Source organism: Rhagoletis pomonella, unplaced genomic scaffold (assembly GCF_013731165.1).
Source record: "Rhagoletis pomonella isolate Grant_MI unplaced genomic scaffold, Rhpom_1.0 Rhpom_scaffold_00393, whole genome shotgun sequence".
Classification (NCBI taxonomy): Eukaryota; Metazoa; Arthropoda; class Insecta; order Diptera; family Tephritidae; genus Rhagoletis; species Rhagoletis pomonella.
In genome coordinates, this window is record NW_023458947.1 from 61,092 (window position 1) to 79,284 (window position 18,193).

Genomic DNA, 18,193 nt, shown 5'->3' on the forward strand with positions numbered 1-18,193 from the left:
TGCATAAATAGGATCACTGTTTCAAAGAAAACTAATTTAGATTTTAACGTACATACATATGGCTGATTACTTCAATAGTGACATGACCAGTGATCGGACTTCTACCACATTGTGGTAGATCTACCACACAAGGTCTGAAACCTACCACATATTCGCATTTTTCAGTAGTAATAATTAAGTTCCACATGATTTTCCTTATTATTTTTTAATTTTAAGAGCAAAAATTGTCCAACACTAAATACTATGTGATAACAAGTAGGAACACGATATTGAACCGAAAGTATCGATATAATATTCATTTAAAGTATCGCTACCCATTATCGGGTACCCATTAATATAGGCTGCATTTCTTTATTCATTCTGAACGTTTGGAATACACTTTTTTGTTTACTTATTCTTTAGAACGTTCCTAATGATATGTCAACGTATATTTCAAACGCATTCTGTTTATTCCGGCTATGAAATGGGATTATCCGGAATGTATAAAGAAACGCAGCCATAGTAATAAAAAGGCTCGATATTCCAAATATCGATACAAAATTAAAAAAATTAAATCTGAATATTGGTCTAATTTTCTAATAAAGAATTAACACTTTGCACTTTAATAAGTACATCAATAAAGGCGCTCCACATTGCAACCTAAGATAGTACACATTTCTGCGTTTTCAAGCTCAAAATATATCCATATTGCTTTACATATAAATTCCAAAGTAAGTTAGATGGTTATAGTACGACATAGATTTGCAAGAAATGGAACCATAGCTAAGGCTAAAACTCATGTTTTATTTGCGTTAAACATTTGTTTAATCACAAAATTAACAACAAAACTTTCAATAGAAATTTTAGTAAGGTAGCGTCATGTCAGATACTTCGGCTGATAAAAAAAACAGACAGATTTTTACATTTTGGAATTTGAAAAATTAGCCTTAAATATTTCAAATATTACTACAAAAAGTTTTATACAAATAGTTTTGTCCAATTCCCAGAGTTTTAAAATTTTGACGTTTTAATTTTATTTTCTAATATTTTATCATACAAATGTCATGCCACGCCAGATTGGAAATGCCCAATACAATATATCATTATTCCCATTAACTTTGTAATGTACATTTACGATTCGATACTATACAAGAGCTCTGGTACTCGATTCTAAAGTTTTTAAAGCGTTGTTTACTTTTACTCGAGAATTGTCAAAATCGGCAAAATCCAATTTAAAAATTTTGCAGTTCTTTTTAATTTTTGTAAAAAGTTTGATCCAAAACCTGAGATCTACCACATTTTTTCCAAATCTACTACATTTTTTTCCAGAATCTACCACAGAGAATTTTCGTTAAGTCCGATCACTGGACATAACTCAAAACAGCAGAACTCCCATAGTAAAAAAGAACTGTATATTTTGTTCTAGTGAGATCCTGGTAACCGATACAGCTATGAGGTATGTATGTATTTTTTGGATTATGATACAATTGAGGTAAATAGCGATCTGCAGATATTGACATTGTACTCACCTGCCGTAAAAATTCCGGCATCGTGTCTGATGAGCCGGCAACAACGATACGACTATCACCGGATTTCCTTACACGCATCAACCCAGTTTTATAATTTCCATTTAGTTCCATATCGTAACGTAAAACCGTTATGGTTGGACCATTAGTGCCATAGAAAGCCAAGATACCATTAAGTATATCTAAATATTCAACTTGGGGTACACATGGAGAAAATAGGTATATTAATGTAAATACATAACTTTTACACATTCAATATGAAAAGTATTTGGTTACCAGATTCATATAAAAATATAAAACGTGACCATTCATAGGCAGATAGTAAAAAATATAATGCTTTTGATAAGTCTAAAGGATGTGGATATAAGTTAAAAGCCTCTGAATTCTCGTTCATATCTGAAAAGAAATAGGGCACATCTTTGGTATCGCAAATCGTGGACAAATGTTTGGCGGTGTGCCGTGAGGAGGGACCAAAAATTCCCCCCACACCATCCTGAAAAAATGTAAATACATTAAATACTAATAAAAATCTTAATACTATGTATACACACAGTGCCTTTGTTTACCTTAAGAAGTTTACATAATACACCGTAAGCTTGAAAAGAATCGCCATAGTTCATCTCCTCTTTCACAGCTTTTAGAGGAGTCTCTAACTCTGCATTGGCAACCTCAATTGCATGTTCAAAAATTAGACCCATTTGCTCGGTATATTGGTCAGTTATTAAGCCTATGTAAAATTAAAAATGTAAGAGCATACTTTTCTATTGCATGAACATATCTGCGACATTTGACAAAACAACCTCTTTAAAAATGACAAATTTTTTAGGACGGCGAAAGCGATGAAAAGCTTTCTAGTTACAACAAAAGTTTGTTAAAACTGGACACATATCAGTAAATAAGCGTTTTTCAATAAATCTTTTTCATATTAATATCGCGCCTAACAATACTTTTTTAAATAAATATAAAAAATCATCCTAGCCCACACACGTTGTTTAGTCAAATGTCATTTGACGACTGTATGATAAACAAATTAGTACAGTCGAATGGTAGTTTAAGATTGCAATACAATGCACGAATTTACTATTTGTCGCACGCAAGAGAACAACATATAATTCTGTTTGTAATGAAATTCCAAATTTTTTTCATATAAACAATTTTTTCGTTTAACAAATAGATAAAATACTATTAAGCAGCAAAGTGGAAAATTTCTTTTTTGATGTATGTTTTTTCGCAAATTACTCAGTTCCTTCGCATTTCTACACTTAGTAGTCCCAATACTTTTTTGAATAAATATCGATGATCCAATAAGGCAGCCTCTGGCAAAAGGTCTCAATGTACGGCTCGATTGTACTTTTAGAAATTTGGAAAAAATCTCACTGACCAAATTTTGATTTTTAGTCACAGACAGTGGCTCATTAATTTATTTTTTAATGCTTAAAACTATTGTTTTAGATTTTGGTGAATATCTCGGAACTTTCACGCGCACTTTTAAGAAAAGACAAAAATTGACTTCTGCAAAATGTATATAATTTAATTTAATTTTGTTGTAAATTGATTTGCCACATAATGCGTGAAAAATAATTTGTTTATTTCAGAAATTCAAATCCACATTTCAATACACGTGGTAACGGTAACGTTTTTATATGCATTCTTGCAGCGAGTGATGATGAGTCACACGTAACTTCGAAAAATTAAGTGGCCAGGCGACCGTTTGTTATCCAGAGCAGCGTTCTCTCATCTTTTCGTCCAGTTTCGTTTATGATGCGTCCTGCAGCACATGTACGAAAATGGAAGTTTGCTTTTTTTGTGATAACAAGTTGAATTTAGGCAAAGTTGTGGAGGTGAAATCGAAGGGTGTCAAGTCGTTGCTTGCAAACAGTATCACCCGTGGATGTAAGAAGCATGAAGAAATTCTCAAAAATGTTAGTAAAATCAAAATGCATGAATCCTCCCGAAAAATTTGTGGCAACAGCGAAATGGCGGAGGCAGCTCGTCGTAGAAGCGACACACAGCCTTGGGTATCACATATATGTAGAAGTAGAAAAATTCGATTTCACAACCAATGAAAAGATTTCGAAAGTAAAGAGGCCATCTGTTAAAGATACCTTTCGTTCTATACTTCAAGAACGTCATAGTAACAATGTACAGTGGGACTCTTTAAAACAACGGCTTGATAATGATTAGTCTCAGTTGGAGCTGAATATAATCTGGAATGCAAGAAAAATTTGTATTTCAAACGTACTGCAGTTGAAGATAATCACAGTAACAGAAAATAGCGTCGAAAAAATAATGAGCGGTCACGCATATGCAAGAGCAATTCGTGGACATTTTCCATGGGCGTAGCCAGTACGAAATTTAGGGGTCCCCTATACATTTCTTTTTTCAAAACCAATAATTATTACTAAAAAATTGTTATTATAGCTTAAAATTATTGTAACCAGTAGAGGTATGTTGTACACAAACACATAAATAGAAGTTCCCAAAAGTTGATATAAAACTATTCGTCGATTTAAATAATTAACTTTTTACTGCGCATGTTGTTTTTTACGAGGAGGGATCAATGAAAGCCTAACCCCGTCAGTGTGAGACTTTAACCCAAACTAAACCTCCGTCATGTACCGTTCCCCATCCGGTACCGCCGTCAAGGATTTCGTCGGTATAATAACACTGTGTGACTGACAAAGTTATAGATCTATTGAAACACAAAAAATATGCATATGTACTTAGAATTTTGAATTCACAATCTGGATATAAGGTATAAAAACGCGTTTTTCGCAGTTTGAGCCTTATAATTGTTCGTAACGGTAACGGCAACCCTCAACGTGCAATTCCTAGATTAATGCAAATCTCTAAAACAAAACTTTGCATAGTCGCCGTAAAGCAAGGACCGCAATCGTTCTGGTGATTGATTTAAGGGTGGTAATTTAACTTTGATCTTTGGTGTCTTGCAGCTCTTTTTGCGCTATAGTAGATATTGCCCCTACCATTACCAATATATTTATATCTCGAATATGAGCCAAATTGGACAATGAGACAAATCGGTCACGCTTTCCATATCTTGCCCCGTCCATCGAATTTCATGGATGGCGGTGATGTCAGTCTTTATTTTCCCGAGGGCATCAACCAACCGAGCAAAGGCACCATCCCTATTAAAGGTCCGGATATTCCAGGGGCATACCCTCAAATCATAGTCCTTTATACGTTTGCCATAATCGTCATCAAAAGAAGAGTATATCATCCGAGGCATGAGGTTTTCATTGGGTAGGCAGGGACCCAAACCTAGCGCACGCAGGGTTATATACCTTGTCACATTAGCTCACTCCCAAGAGGGTGTTTGGTCGCTACAGGGGATACGTGAATATAATTATCCGGACGAATTGAGCTGCGATTTGAACCGTAAGCAAACAAATCACTTCCGGCCACTGCCAGGTGAATGGCAAAAGCGAACATCTCAACTGAAGCCTGATGTATTTTTTAAATTCATAGCTCTACATACCTGTATACCAAATAGCCGGACAAGACGTATTCTAAATAAAAAATAAAAATAAATAAATTTTCCGGATACTACAGTTATGCCCACTTTTCTTCTTAAAAATTTGTTTTATATAAAGACGACCGTAATAGTCCAAGAGCTGGGGTCAAAAATATGCAAAAGTCTTCTCAATACTTTCAGATTGGATTGCATTTTAGTGATGGAACGTTAGTGCAGAGTCAGCAGTTTCAGGGATAATAAAAACTACAAAGTTAATAAAAGATACCGTCAGACTCATTAGTGATAGGACCACGTGAGTCAGCAGTCGATAGAAGCAGTGATCGGACTTAAACAAATTTCTGTGGTAGAATCTGGAAAAAAATGTGGTAGATTTCAAAATAATGTGGTAGATCTCAGGTTTCGGATCAAACTTTGTACAAAAACTAAAAAAATTGTGCAAGGTTTCACATAAATTGCAAAGCTTTTCATTAGAATATAAAAAAAAGCGAATTTTAGTTTCATAAAGTGCAAGATTGAAGTTGCTAAAAAATGCGTTGAGTTTTGGCACTTTTTTCCTTGACAGTTTAAAGCAGTTCCTTCCATATCAAGATCTCTGCAACCTTGCGGAGTGCTGCCTGCTTTTCTTTTCATCACATCACGATGTAGATGTTCCAGAAACCGCTACTTGGGATTTGCTGATTTTAACAATTCTCAAGTAAAAGAAAACAACGCTTGAGATACTTTAGATGCACTGAAATTTGCTAATACTTTCACAAAAATCGCCGTTTTACAACATTTGCGCTATAAATTCTTTTTATAAATCATATATTTTGCAATTTAACACAATAAAACCACGTTTCCTGTCGAAAATTTGAATATTCGGAAAATTTACTATTTTACAGTTTATTTTATCCTCCCATTCTGCCTGTTGTTAGTGTTTAGTGTTGAACAATTTTTGCTCTTAAAGTTAGGTAAATTATGCCGAGCAAAAATAACACTACTCAAAAACGCGAATATGTCGTAGATTTCAGACGTTGTGTGGTAGATGTGGTAGCTGCTCAAAATAGTGACAGATCTACCACAATGTGGTAGAAGTCCGATCACAGGATAGAAGTGAGAATGGTAGCTGCTGGTAGCTAATTTTTATAATAGATTAGCAGAGTAAATTTTTGTCTTGAACAATTTTTTACAAAAATGCATAATAATCAAATCCAAAAAAAAACAAAAATCCAAGGCTGCAGAATGTTCCCATATGAAATTTAGAGGCAAGACTATGGAACCATGATCTACCTGTCCAATAGAAGCAAACTGTATCAAAAGTTCGCAATTTTACTGGGCCATCCCTTTGTAAAAATTTAACTAACAGCAGTTACCATTCTGACTTCTACCGACTGCTGACTCCCGTGGCCCTATCACAAATGAGACTGACTGTGTCGTTTATTAACTTTATAGATTTTAGTATTATTTTGGAGAATTTCAACCTTGAGAAAAGTCTTTGGGTTTTTTTTTTGACAGATATGAAGCAGAGCTGACGCCACGTGTGCCTATATTTCACTGTCTGGCTATTAGTTTCCTGCTTTTTATTACATTTACATTCCTTATAAAAATTTTCAGCTTTTGGAAAATAGTTTAAAAATGAAAGTGCTGACTCTGCACTAACGTTCCATCACGAAAATGCAACCTCTTCTGAAAATATTAGCCTTGACAAAACTCTTGCATATTGTCGACGCCAGCTCGACATAAGGAAACATGAAGACTCTCAAACACTTCAGTCTGAGCTTGATAAATTTAGCTCTTGTTGTACTCGGAACTATTGTTCAGTTGATTGAAAAAAATAAAAAATAAGAAATAAAATAAATACAAATTTGTATTACTTGATATGAAAATTCCTCTTAAAATTCGCTGGCCCGAAATTGGTGTGGGTCTTAAACCAAAAGAAAAAGGCAAAATTGCTCAGGATGATACGTAGAGCATTTTCCGCATATGCAATTTTCTGGGGAAAAAATCGACCCGCCCTAATGTACATTCATATGTAATACATAATATGAAGCGTACGATTTGCCCAAAGCAATAGAAGTAGAATGTACATATGTACATACATACATATGGACAAATCGTCGGTGATACTGTAAAACGTCCTATGTCAATAAATACCTCTAGTGCTTAAATTATCTGCCACCTGTACCTGAACGCTTCTAGTAGTCGTTCATCTTCATCAGCCAAAGAGGGACTGTTTTGTCATTAGTAACGATCAGAGTGTAACGATTTGCAGATGGATTCCGCTGCAGGTAAAACATACCATAAGTGCCAAACGTACTAATTGACATAGACCGTTTTGCAGTATCAGCGACAATGTATTACAGTCACCATATTTGGTCTAAAAATAAAGATATTTTCTGTTTGAAGGCAAAAACTCTCCGTCTGCTGAATTAGGGGACGGGAATAGGATCTAATCATAAGTCTTTACCAATTGGTATTGTTCCAGATGCACCATTTCTATTATCTTCGTAATCATTTCCACGACTTGAGTAGCGGCGAGATTGTGCGTCACAGTGTCCAATACGAGTATATTGGACCAAAAAAACCAAAACTATTAAATTGTCACTTCTTAACTGCATTTTTTTCTAATTATCTAAATGAAATACGATTTATAAACTTTGTGTTATCATTTCGATTTGTTAAGGATGGCAAATATGCGGTGACTGTTTTGTGTGTTCTTCCGTACAGATAGAGGCAGTAAAAACCAATGTGTTGAGTTCCAAAATGTTTTTGGAATATTTTTTTTTGCATGTGTATAAAAATAGAGCTTTCGGATTAAAATGTGCTTGCATTCAATTTTCGTGCTTTCATTTGTACATGTACAGGGTTGCCAGAAAATGTTTAAACTTGTCAAAAGTAGCCAAAATAATCGCCGAAAGTTAACAAAATTGTAAAAGCTTACATAAAATCCTAAATAAATTTTTAAGGTTATGCAAATAAGTCAGTTTTTGCAAACAAATAATAAAAAGTCACTTTTTTAAATTGGGACATATGTAGGTTCTAACTTATAGTTTTGTTTTCCATATAAAATTTTCCTTAAATTATTCGAACTTTACAAAAAAAAAACAAAATGCACTTGAAACTTACAAAATAAACCTCTTGCGCAAACATCGTGTCAATAACGTTTGAAAGTGCAACTTTGGTTTATTGCTGTCTAACGATGTTTTTTATTTTACAAAAACAAAGTGAAGTTTCTATTATTCTGGAGTATTCCCTACAGAATGGTGACAAAAAAAATGTAAAACCGACCTTACGAAATTGGACTTTCGCACAGCCAAATGAATCATTTGACCTAATGTGTAATCTCAGTTATACGAGGGGGCGTGGCACCTCCCATAAAACAGAATTTTTATACCGCATATCTATATATCTGCCACCTGTTTAAAAAAATCAAATTCGACTTGAATTAAAGAAATTATCTATTTGAAAATTATATTAAAGAATGGATGACAAGAGGCTTAAAAAAGTTTTAGTTTGAAAGTATTTTGGAGATGGTTACCACCTGTTTGAAAACCCAAATTTAAATTAATTATTCGAAAGATATTTGAAAAATTTTTTAACCTTCAGATTGAAAATTTAAAATATTACTGAGGTGTTTTACAAGCGTTGCCACCCGTTTATAAATTAAATTAGTTTAATTTAAATTAATTACTACAATATGGGTATCAATCGAAAGGTTTTTGATAAGGGTTTTAGTTATAAAACACATGTTTGAAAAATCAAATTCTTCTTAAATTAAAGGAATTTGATAATTGGAATATGATTCACAATATGGACGTCAGACAAGAGGGATTTAATAGGGTTTTAGTAAGAAAATAATTCGAAGAGGATTGCAACCTGTTTTAAAAGTCGAGTTTAAATTATAAATATTCAGCTTGAACATGTAGAGCTTTCTGAGGTTTTTGGAGAGGGTTGCCACCTGTTTTAAATATAAATTCAAAAAGAGTTTTATTATAAGTTTAATGAGTTATTACAATCTATCTTTTAATCGGAAGAGTCTGGAAAAGGCTTTATTTCTAAGCAACGTAAGTATATCAGGGACTCCGCATGTTTGAAAATTCAAATTCAACTTTAATTATAGGAAATAATGGTTTAAAAAGTAAAATTCAAAATTGTCAATCATTTCAATGAATTATTACAATACGGGTATCAATCGAAATGATTTTGAAATGGCTTCATTTCTAAACTGCATGTACATAAGTATGAAAAAGTATCACAAGAGAGAGGTTTAAGAGAGTTTTAGTTTGAAAATATTTTGAAGATATTTAAAAAATTTAAAGTCTCCTGATTTTCCGAAAATTGAATCGGTAAACGGGTAAAAATCCGCATTTGAGCCAGTTTTCTTTCCATTTTCGGATCCATTTCCACATTTTTTGCTGGCTGGCTGAAATATTAAAGACTATAAACATACACATACATACATATATAGATTGTTAAAGACGAACTAAATTACACTGCAAAAACTGTTACTACTGTTAAGTGGCTCTTGCCTCTAATCCTTGTCTTATTCATTTCCATCCTTTACTAAAGTAAGCAGTAAGAATTGCTAAGGTAAGTCCAAAAGATTAGACATGGATTCGACAAGGATTAGAGATATGAGCAACTTATCGGTTGTAACGGTTTTTTTTTTTGAATTTTGAATTGTGTCGTTATTGCACAGGACCATCGATTTATCTTGTCTTAAATGGCATATGCAAGGATTTTTCATCGTGTAAACATAAATAAAGTTACGAGCAGGTACATGTTTAAAAATATGAAAACCGCGTTTTCTGGGACCCTAAGCCCAGATTTTAAGGGTGTTTTCAAAATTCCGAGTATGCGTAAATCTTATTTTTATTTATTTCACTACAAATCTCACGATACCATAGATGCCAACGTATGGTTGACCCTGATTAGTCGTTAAGGTATTTATGAACAAATGGTTAAACCGTGTGAATGAATGTGGACAATACTTGTCACTTCACTGCTGTGCGCAAATGTGTGACAAATCAGCCAAATCGTCTGATCGCAATACGAATCATTTGTACCAGGGTTGTTGCGAATATTCGCATTCTTCATTAATATTAACATTCGCATTCGCTATCGCATTCACAGTAATCAATAGGACGATAGGAGTTACTGCCGGTTGAACTGGCACCCAGAGTTTGGAAGTAAGTAGTTAGAGGGCTGCCCAATGCCTTATGTGCAGTTTAGCTGTCACTGCAAACACATCAGCCTGGAAGACCGAAGCATACTTCCCCAGAGAAAAGTCCAATAGAGAGTCAGTTTTGGAGCCATCATTGAAGATTCGATTATGTGTGTTTCCGGGCTCAGTGCTGGTATTAAACCAGCATTCAGCCGCAGGGAACTAAACATTATAGAATCTCTTCAACAAAGGTAAAGGTTGCGTACTATCCTGTGGCATTGAAAAGACACAAGTGCTCAGATATCTGCCGCTTGCCCCACTCAGTGTTATACCAGCATCCGTTTCTTTTTAGTCTGCAGGTGGCCTTTAAAGCTTACCCTCGTATGAAGGCACAAGGTGACGGTAAGTGCAGCAGTGCATCAAGAGCAGCGCCACGTATTGTAGAGAAATCTTCAGGACAGCACACGACAGTAGTTCTTTGAAGTTTAGCAAGCAGACTTCCAACGCTCTTGATTGCTCCACTATACCACTGACGCATAGATAATTATGGGTCTGATCAGAGAGGTATAAATCCAGAGGATTCCCTATGGTGACACACCCCACGTTTTGTCAAAGACCTGCTTACATTGCCAAAATGCTGCCAATTCTTTGGAGGTTTTGTGTTCCACGTTAGATTTACACGACAGCTTTGTATCCTGAATTACTTCTGAATACTTCACTTCGGGAGAATTCTGAATTGTGACTCGTTTAATTGTGAGGCAATGAGTCCATACAACCTTCTCCGAAGCCTGTTTCGGACTGTGCTTTAATTACGAAATATCTATCAATACATCTTCTTCAGACTATTAAAGAAAAGAGTTTTGTTTTGTAAACTTATTTATTTTATTTAAAATAAAATGAAAAAAAACTTTTTAATAAATAAATGTTTCAAAACTGGATTTTATTTTATTACTTCATTTCTGCATATCGATATAATTCGAAAGATCTTTAAAACGCTTGACAAAAACGTTCAAATTTGATTATCGAACACATGAACTTGCTATTTTTTGTATGTAAATTTTACTCTTTTATTAAATCCCAAATATTTAAAAGAAAATTTGCCCTCTCAAAAAATTTCGATGTGGCAAAGCTATGCTTAACGTTTGCATCTGGAGAAATGTCAAAAATCTGAAACCCGCTTAAGTACCCCCCCGCTTAAGTACCTCACCCGCTTAGGTTCCCAATATTTTTGGGCACCGTGAATTTTTGAAAGTATTCTGAAGAAAATCCCTCTTTTAAGTACCTTCCCGCTTATGTACCCAAGCCGCCTAAGTACCTACATTTTTCGTACCCCATTTACCATTTTACTTATAATTTCCCCTTTTAAGTGTTTTTTTTTTTAATTTCTTCAAATATTTTCATATTTTGAAATTCAGTGTCAGCGCTACATACCTTCGGCAGAAAATTCTAAAAAATTAATGGTAATTCTTAACCACTTGAAACTTGCGCATTATTACACTAGAATTGAATGGGCTATAAAACTGCATCCTCATAAAAATATTTAACACTTCTGAAAAACAAGTTTGAAATTTTGATGAAATTTTTTTTTGGTCTCCTGCAAAATTTTAAGTTTCAATGATATTTGTTAGGGAATGAATTTTGTTTAATTGAAAAATTTTAAAAATTAAAAAATTAACATAAGTGGCAAACAATATCGTTTTGAATTTGGTTGAAAATGATATGCCCTGTTGGTGTATATGTATAAATATGTATAATCAATGGCTTTTCGATTTAGTTCTTGTGAAAATGACATAACATAGCTTTATCTGTTTTTTTTTTTTTAACAAAGGTTTCCTTTATATGTTTACTTGTTTAAATAATGCTACGATCTTGGTTTTAAATTACAGTATACTTCATTAAATGTTCATGTTTTATTCAAGGACTTATTTATGTAAGTTAACAAGAAGATGTAACTACATCACAAATTATGTCCGCTTAAGTACCCGCATCGAGGTACTCAAGTCGGTTCTTTTAAGTGCCCAACCCGCCTAAGTACCGCAAAAAGCTGAAATTTTTCGTGTGGTACTTAAGCGGGTTTTACTGTACCTTCTTTTTACCTTCCTTTTATTAGCTCAGGTTGTAACTATGTAATATTGATGCGTCTAAAAGATGCAGCGATTTCTATTCTCAAGTTACATACCTGATGACAGTACGAATGGCAATTATAATAGGGAGGTTTTAGTTTTTTAAACTATAATTTTATTTGTATCATGCCTCACTTGAAATATCGAAATTCTCTACATAAACAAAAGCACACAGACACAAAAACATATTAGCAAATGTCAACGAAATCCAGAGAAATGCGGTGGAAATCTCAGATTTCAATGCAGTGGGAATGAAATAAAAAAAATAAAAAATAAAAAAAGTAAATGCACGAAGCAAGTACATTCAACCACTTACATTATTTGCTTTCTTTTGTTTTATTTTTTCGCATTTTCTTCATTTTATCTTAGTTAAATTGTTTAGATTATAATATTATTGAAAAAGAAAGCATGATAATAATTGAAGAAACTATAGAAAAACTCAATAAAAACTTTTTTGGCCGTGGCCAGCGAAATTCGCGAGACTACCTTCGGTTAGGGTAGAAACAACTGCGCCGTTTATCCAGATTAGCATGATTAGATCTGGCTATGATATTAAACTCTTATACGAAGTGAACATATGTATGTATTTTTATGAATCATCCATCACTGTCTAAATTATCTTCAAATTCTGAGTCCGTTTCTATTGAATCAATTGAAACGAGCGAATTTCGGCTACGGGAATATACCGACTGTGGAGTCTTGAGCAAGCGTTCATTATTTGAAAAGTCTACTGCAATCCGGCATTCTTCCCAAAAGGCGGCGATAAAAGGTGCCTAGTAGGGTAGAAACAAAATGAACGCTTTAAAGGTAATTTCGAATTAATAGACGGCTTTATTCACATATGTACCTCATAGTAGCTGGCTTTTCGCGCCACATGTATGCACCACATTATTACACCATACACAAGAGAAATACCACTTCCAACTCCCAGCACCAGATATACGCCGCCCAAATTGCTTAAGTCTAAAGCTTCGACTTCACCACTATTGGATTTTTTCTATAAAAATGTAAAAAAGATACATATTTCATTTTACATTCAAAATAATTTATTTTTTTTTATTACAATGTACGCTTACATTACAAACTCCAGCTCCCACTTCGTTCCACCATTTGTTCTTTAAGCGCGATAAAACACCTTGCTCTTGAAGTTCCAGCAATGCGTTGTTAAATTTGTCGCGATAGGGCCAGTCTGTAAAAACAGTATGTTGAAATTAATTTTGAATACCACCCTGAATAATGCAAACATTGTAAAGCTACCGGTGCCTTAATTCACAAAGGCCCTAACCAAAAAATATTTTATTTCACAGGAGCAGCAAGAAAATATTCTGCCTTATCCTGAGTTTCACCTTAAAAACGGTTCATCCGAAAATTTGTCATCCGCCCATAGTAAAACCATTGAAATCAAGAGTGAAAAGTGAACCGGTTCGGGGAAAATGAAGGCTGATTATAAAAAGAGTATCAAACAAGTAAAGGAGTATAAGTTCGAGCGAAACCGAACTTTATATACCCGGCGCAGGTATCAAATAACGTCGGTTCAACTCTCTCGGACCTACCTTTGCATGATAAGTAGGTGTGTTTTTCCCCGATTTCAAACGTTTTCTATAATATACAGAGTTAGACTTAATGATATAATTGAACCCAGTTAGATACAAATCGATTAAGTGATTACCGAGGTACACCTTTGTACTTATAAAGTGGGCGGTGCTACGCCCGATTCCTAAAAGTCTATTGCAGTTATTTATTGTTGGGAGAATGTTGTAACTATTAACTTGGAGTAAATTAGCGTCCTCAGTTATTGAAATATCGAAGTTTTTGGATTTCTGAAATTTACCCGTTATACGGGTGTAATTTTAGTCCGATTTGAACAATTTTCAACAAATCGCTTTTCCATACCAAGGTTATTAAGTGCACCGAGTTTGGTAGAAATTAATAAATCGGTTACCGAGATACACATTTGTGGTCATAAGGGGGCGGCGCCATGCCCATTATCCAAAAATTTATAATAATATAATTTTCTGCTAAGTGGTCATTGTAGTTATCGATTTTGTGTCACATAGCTTCAGTAGTTACTGATTTATAGCAGTTTTTGTGTTTCTGTAAATTACCGTTATATGGCAGGTGGGCGTGGTTATTGCCCGATTTCAAAGATTTTCAACAGATTTCTTAGCTAGACCCTACCCAAGCCTCGTACCGAGTTTGGTAAGGATTGGTGTAGCGGCTACTGAGATACGGCATTTCATCATAAGTGGGCGGAGTCACGCCCATTTTCCAAAAATTTCATAATAATATTATTTTATACCACAGTTCTAATACAAATACTAATTTTCAACAATTTGCATCTAATATTTACTGAAATATCAGTTTTTGCATTTTTCGAAAATACCGTTATATGGGCGACTTCGCCCATTTTCAATACCAACCTACCTTGGATAAAGGGCAACCTACATATCAAATTTTGTTAAGATATCTCAATTTTGCTCGAGTTATCGTGTACACGGACAGACGGACGGACGGACAGACATACATGGCTTAATCGACATCTCTATTCATTCTGATCATTTATGTATACATTTGTACATATCTATCTCTATTCGTTTTCGCTGTTACAAACAACCGTTATGCGAACACAGTTAATATACAGGTGCGCTCGGGTATAAAAAAGGCAAGCCCTTTTAAAAAGTGACATGTTTTTGGTACTACCACTTTAAAATTTTTACTGAAGGTGTATTTTAAAACATCCTACCAAAATCTGTGAATGAAAAGTTTTGGTTAGGGCTAAGTTTGCCAACCGTACTATAATATATAGTATTGCACTACGTTTTGGGTCTGCGTACTATATACTGTTGGAAAAAAATATAGTATGTATGCAAAAATATTATATTTCTTCGATTATAAATATAAATATATTGCAGTCATTTGTAAGAAAGAAACGTTTTAAAATGGATGACATTTATACTGAAATATCAATATTAAAATAAATATAATTTAAAACAAAAATGGCAACATTTTTAAAAAATACTTAGAAAGATTTACCAAATTTACTTAAAATTATTTCGCTTATGCTCTCTATTCCTGCAACTTCGGCATTCACAGAAAGTTTTTTCTATTAAGATTTTGAAATGGTGAGATGAGAGAAATAAAGCGAATATCTCACTTATAAAAAAATTAACTTTTGATTTATATTAATTTAAATATTAATAGCGATAAAGCATACGATACTTTCAAAGAAATATATTTATTTATAGAGAAAATGCATAAGAAAGCAAAAAGATGTACACTTAAAAAGCATTTTTACTTTTTCTTTAAAAAAAAATACTAAATAAATATATTTGAAGTGTACTATACTTTTTCAGATTTTTTCGAAAAAGTACTATAAATTTCTTAGAAAATGTTGGCAACCCTAGTTATGGCCTTTGTGAAATAAGGTAAGGTGTGTCAAAATTCATACAACTTTTTTACATTTTCATGCGTTGTTATGTATGTACATACATAGGTGCTGCCATAAAAATTTGTATATTAAATTTTTCTGTAAAACGCACGCAGTGTATACGCATGCTATGGAGATCCGCCTTCAGGCGTACAACTTACTTTTTACCATGGCGATTCCGTATCCCTTTTCGTCGAGTGGTTCTCCAATTTTCATCAAATTACACTCTCGTACAATATTGTATTCAATGGATGTGGATTCCATTAGAAAAGCATACGTGGTACTAGATTTAACACGTTCTACTCCTTCTTGATTGGTCTTGAAAAGTAGGTGCGGATTTTTGATCATAAATTCATTCATTTTCTTATACACTTCATGATCGGAGGTCTAAAAAACGATATTTTAGAAATTAATAATATAGATATGTAAATTTAATACAGTGCTCGACTGATTGAAATTTGATATGATGCCAGTGGTGTCTGACTGAGAGAGCGTCGGTTTTGAGATGGCGTTAAAAAATGTCTTGAAATCGAATTAATTTTCTAATAAATACTAGTTCACCTGATAATCAGTATATGTATTCTAATGGCTTTATTCATAAAAAATAAAGTAGGTTTAAAGAGCTTTACAAAGTGACGTTTTCATACATTTTTCAATTTATAAACCTTTTTTAAAGCTACTTTATTTTTTATGAATAAGGCCATAAAATTTTTAACCCTTTCAAACTTGATCCCGTTTGTTATATATATACATATGTACGTACCTTGGTTTGATCAAAATGCACATGCAATTATTTTTAACACATACCGCAAAGAAATTTCTTGTAGAACCAGTCAGTTTAGCACCATACTCAACGCCGCCCTTATTTTCCGCCAAATCCTCGACATTATCAATAAGTCCAACAGGATTTTCGATGGTAAGGAAAGCAGCCAAGTTAGCCGTGTACGAGGAGAGTATAATGAGAGTGAAGAACCACCAAATGGACGCAAGAGTGCGTGTGGAGAGCGATCTTTATTATATGAAAATATATTATATATATTAAAAAAAAGGGCAAATAAATGTGACAACTATAACTATACTTAGGTGCTATCTCAGAACCTTGCTGTAAAAAAGCGCCTGTCGTAAACCAAAATGAGTTATTTAGCGTAAATTGGTTCTCTAATTCTTCAGGCTCTTCAATACATGGATATGGATTATCCCACTCTGTTGGAGATAGGCGTCCTAATATGAAAAAGCAAAAGGATACTCCAATGTATACCAGTCCCAAGTAGATCCAAACTTCGCCAGAGAAAGGATCCATGAATGAGAAAAGTTCTGGTGGTGCTTTTTGAGGTTTAATATACAAAATCGCGATACCTAAATATGAAGATATATTAATGAAAGTATTTTGCTCAGTTTTTACCAATGCGCGGTTGAGAAAAACTTATTCATTCAACACTCACCCAAATTCATGAAAGGTATTGAAAAGTCAATAATTTCTTCACGCTCCGATGTTATTGTCAAGTCAGTGATAGCTAACTCTGCTCGCTGAACAAAATAAGAAAGGAAAAATAAATGCTACGTACTTATACACATTCTTATGTATATCTGTTTCCACTAGGGTTGGCACTATCCGTATGTTTTGATATCCGATTATCTGTTCGGATATTGGCGTATACGGATAAAATCCGAATATCGGGATATTATAAACCGTGTTTGAACGGATTCGTGAAATTTTTTATCAAAATTACTGAAACTATTGTTGTAGAATATACAAATCGTCGTTGTTTGCAAAAATATACTTATCGTCGCGGTTTCGCAATACCGCCCATCGACCAGTACACTGAGAAAAGAGTTTAGTTACGTCAACTAAACATGTTTTCTTCAACACATGATTTAGTTATAATTACATTATTTGGTTATAGTTACCGAATGATGTGTTGACAGCAATTTATTTAGCTGACTTTTTCTGTGTGTAGCAAAACCGCCTAAATCGGCGTTGCGACAAAAATGACATTTCACAGTTGTCTTCAAGCACGAATAGGATTTTCGAAAACGTACCAACTTTCTGATAATGCAAATTTGTTGGAAATAGCCCCGGGATTCCAAATCTTCAAGTCCAAAAACGTAGCAGATCCTTTTTTCCGAAATAAACGTATATATATATAAATAAATGTATATAATAAGGAGAACATAATTTGTATGAAGGCAAAAAAAAAACGACTTTTTAATTAGGATACCATTTAAACACGTGATGTTGGTTGCAGAATTATGAAATATAAAATTTGAGCCCGATCGGAGGTTATTTAGAAATTACGCGTTTAGCCAAAAGTTTTAGATAACCCAAAAATCGTTTTCCACAAATTTTAATAATATTAAATAAGGCAACAAAAATGGAAACAAATGCTAAAGTTGTTTTCGATAAATTTGTTTGAGCTAGGTATGAACTATTAGATAGATATTCCATCATCTGCATATCAATTATATAAATAGGCAATCATGTTTCCTTTACACCCCTTTTAC

General features: G+C 33.8%; 2 protein-coding genes across 2 annotated transcripts in view; both read right to left on the minus strand.

Moving 5' to 3' along the window:
* The window catches only part of LOC118750788 (glutamate receptor ionotropic, kainate 2), a 46,037-nt gene extending 38,301 nt beyond the window's left edge, over positions 1 to 7,736 (minus strand). The window contains exons 1-4 of the mRNA XM_036485521.1: positions 7,445 to 7,736; positions 2,072 to 2,232; positions 1,782 to 1,998; positions 1,355 to 1,699 (exon numbers count right to left, since the gene is read on the minus strand). Coding sequence (XP_036341414.1) covers positions 1,355 to 1,699; positions 1,782 to 1,998; positions 2,072 to 2,232; positions 7,445 to 7,595 — 874 coding nt within the window. The 5' untranslated portion in view covers positions 7,596 to 7,736. The remainder of the gene's footprint in view (positions 1 to 1,354; positions 1,700 to 1,781; positions 1,999 to 2,071; positions 2,233 to 7,444) is intronic.
* Positions 7,737 to 12,399: 4,663 nt separating this feature from the next.
* On the minus strand, positions 12,400 to 17,226 carry LOC118750786 (glutamate receptor ionotropic, kainate 2-like). Its single transcript, XM_036485518.1, has 7 exons — positions 17,134 to 17,226; positions 16,771 to 17,047; positions 16,499 to 16,700; positions 15,853 to 16,078; positions 13,341 to 13,453; positions 13,112 to 13,261; positions 12,400 to 13,037 (listed from the first exon to the last, which is right to left on the minus strand). Exons 1-7 carry the CDS (start codon positions 17,141 to 17,143, stop codon positions 12,861 to 12,863), a joined length of 1,155 nt encoding a protein of 384 aa, XP_036341411.1. The 5' UTR covers positions 17,144 to 17,226; the 3' UTR covers positions 12,400 to 12,860.
* Between the last annotated feature and the right edge of the window lie 967 nt (positions 17,227 to 18,193).

Excerpts from the sequence above, each read along its gene's own strand:
- LOC118750786 (XM_036485518.1), bottom strand. Across the intron at positions 13,262-13,340 it reads TGGGAGCTGGAGTTTGTAAT|AAAAAATCCAATAGTGGTGA; the intron begins GTAAGCGTACAT and ends ACATTTTTATAG. Across the intron at positions 13,038-13,111 it reads GAAAAGCCAGCTACTATGAG|GCACCTTTTATCGCCGCCTT; the intron begins GTACATATGTGA and ends CTACCCTACTAG.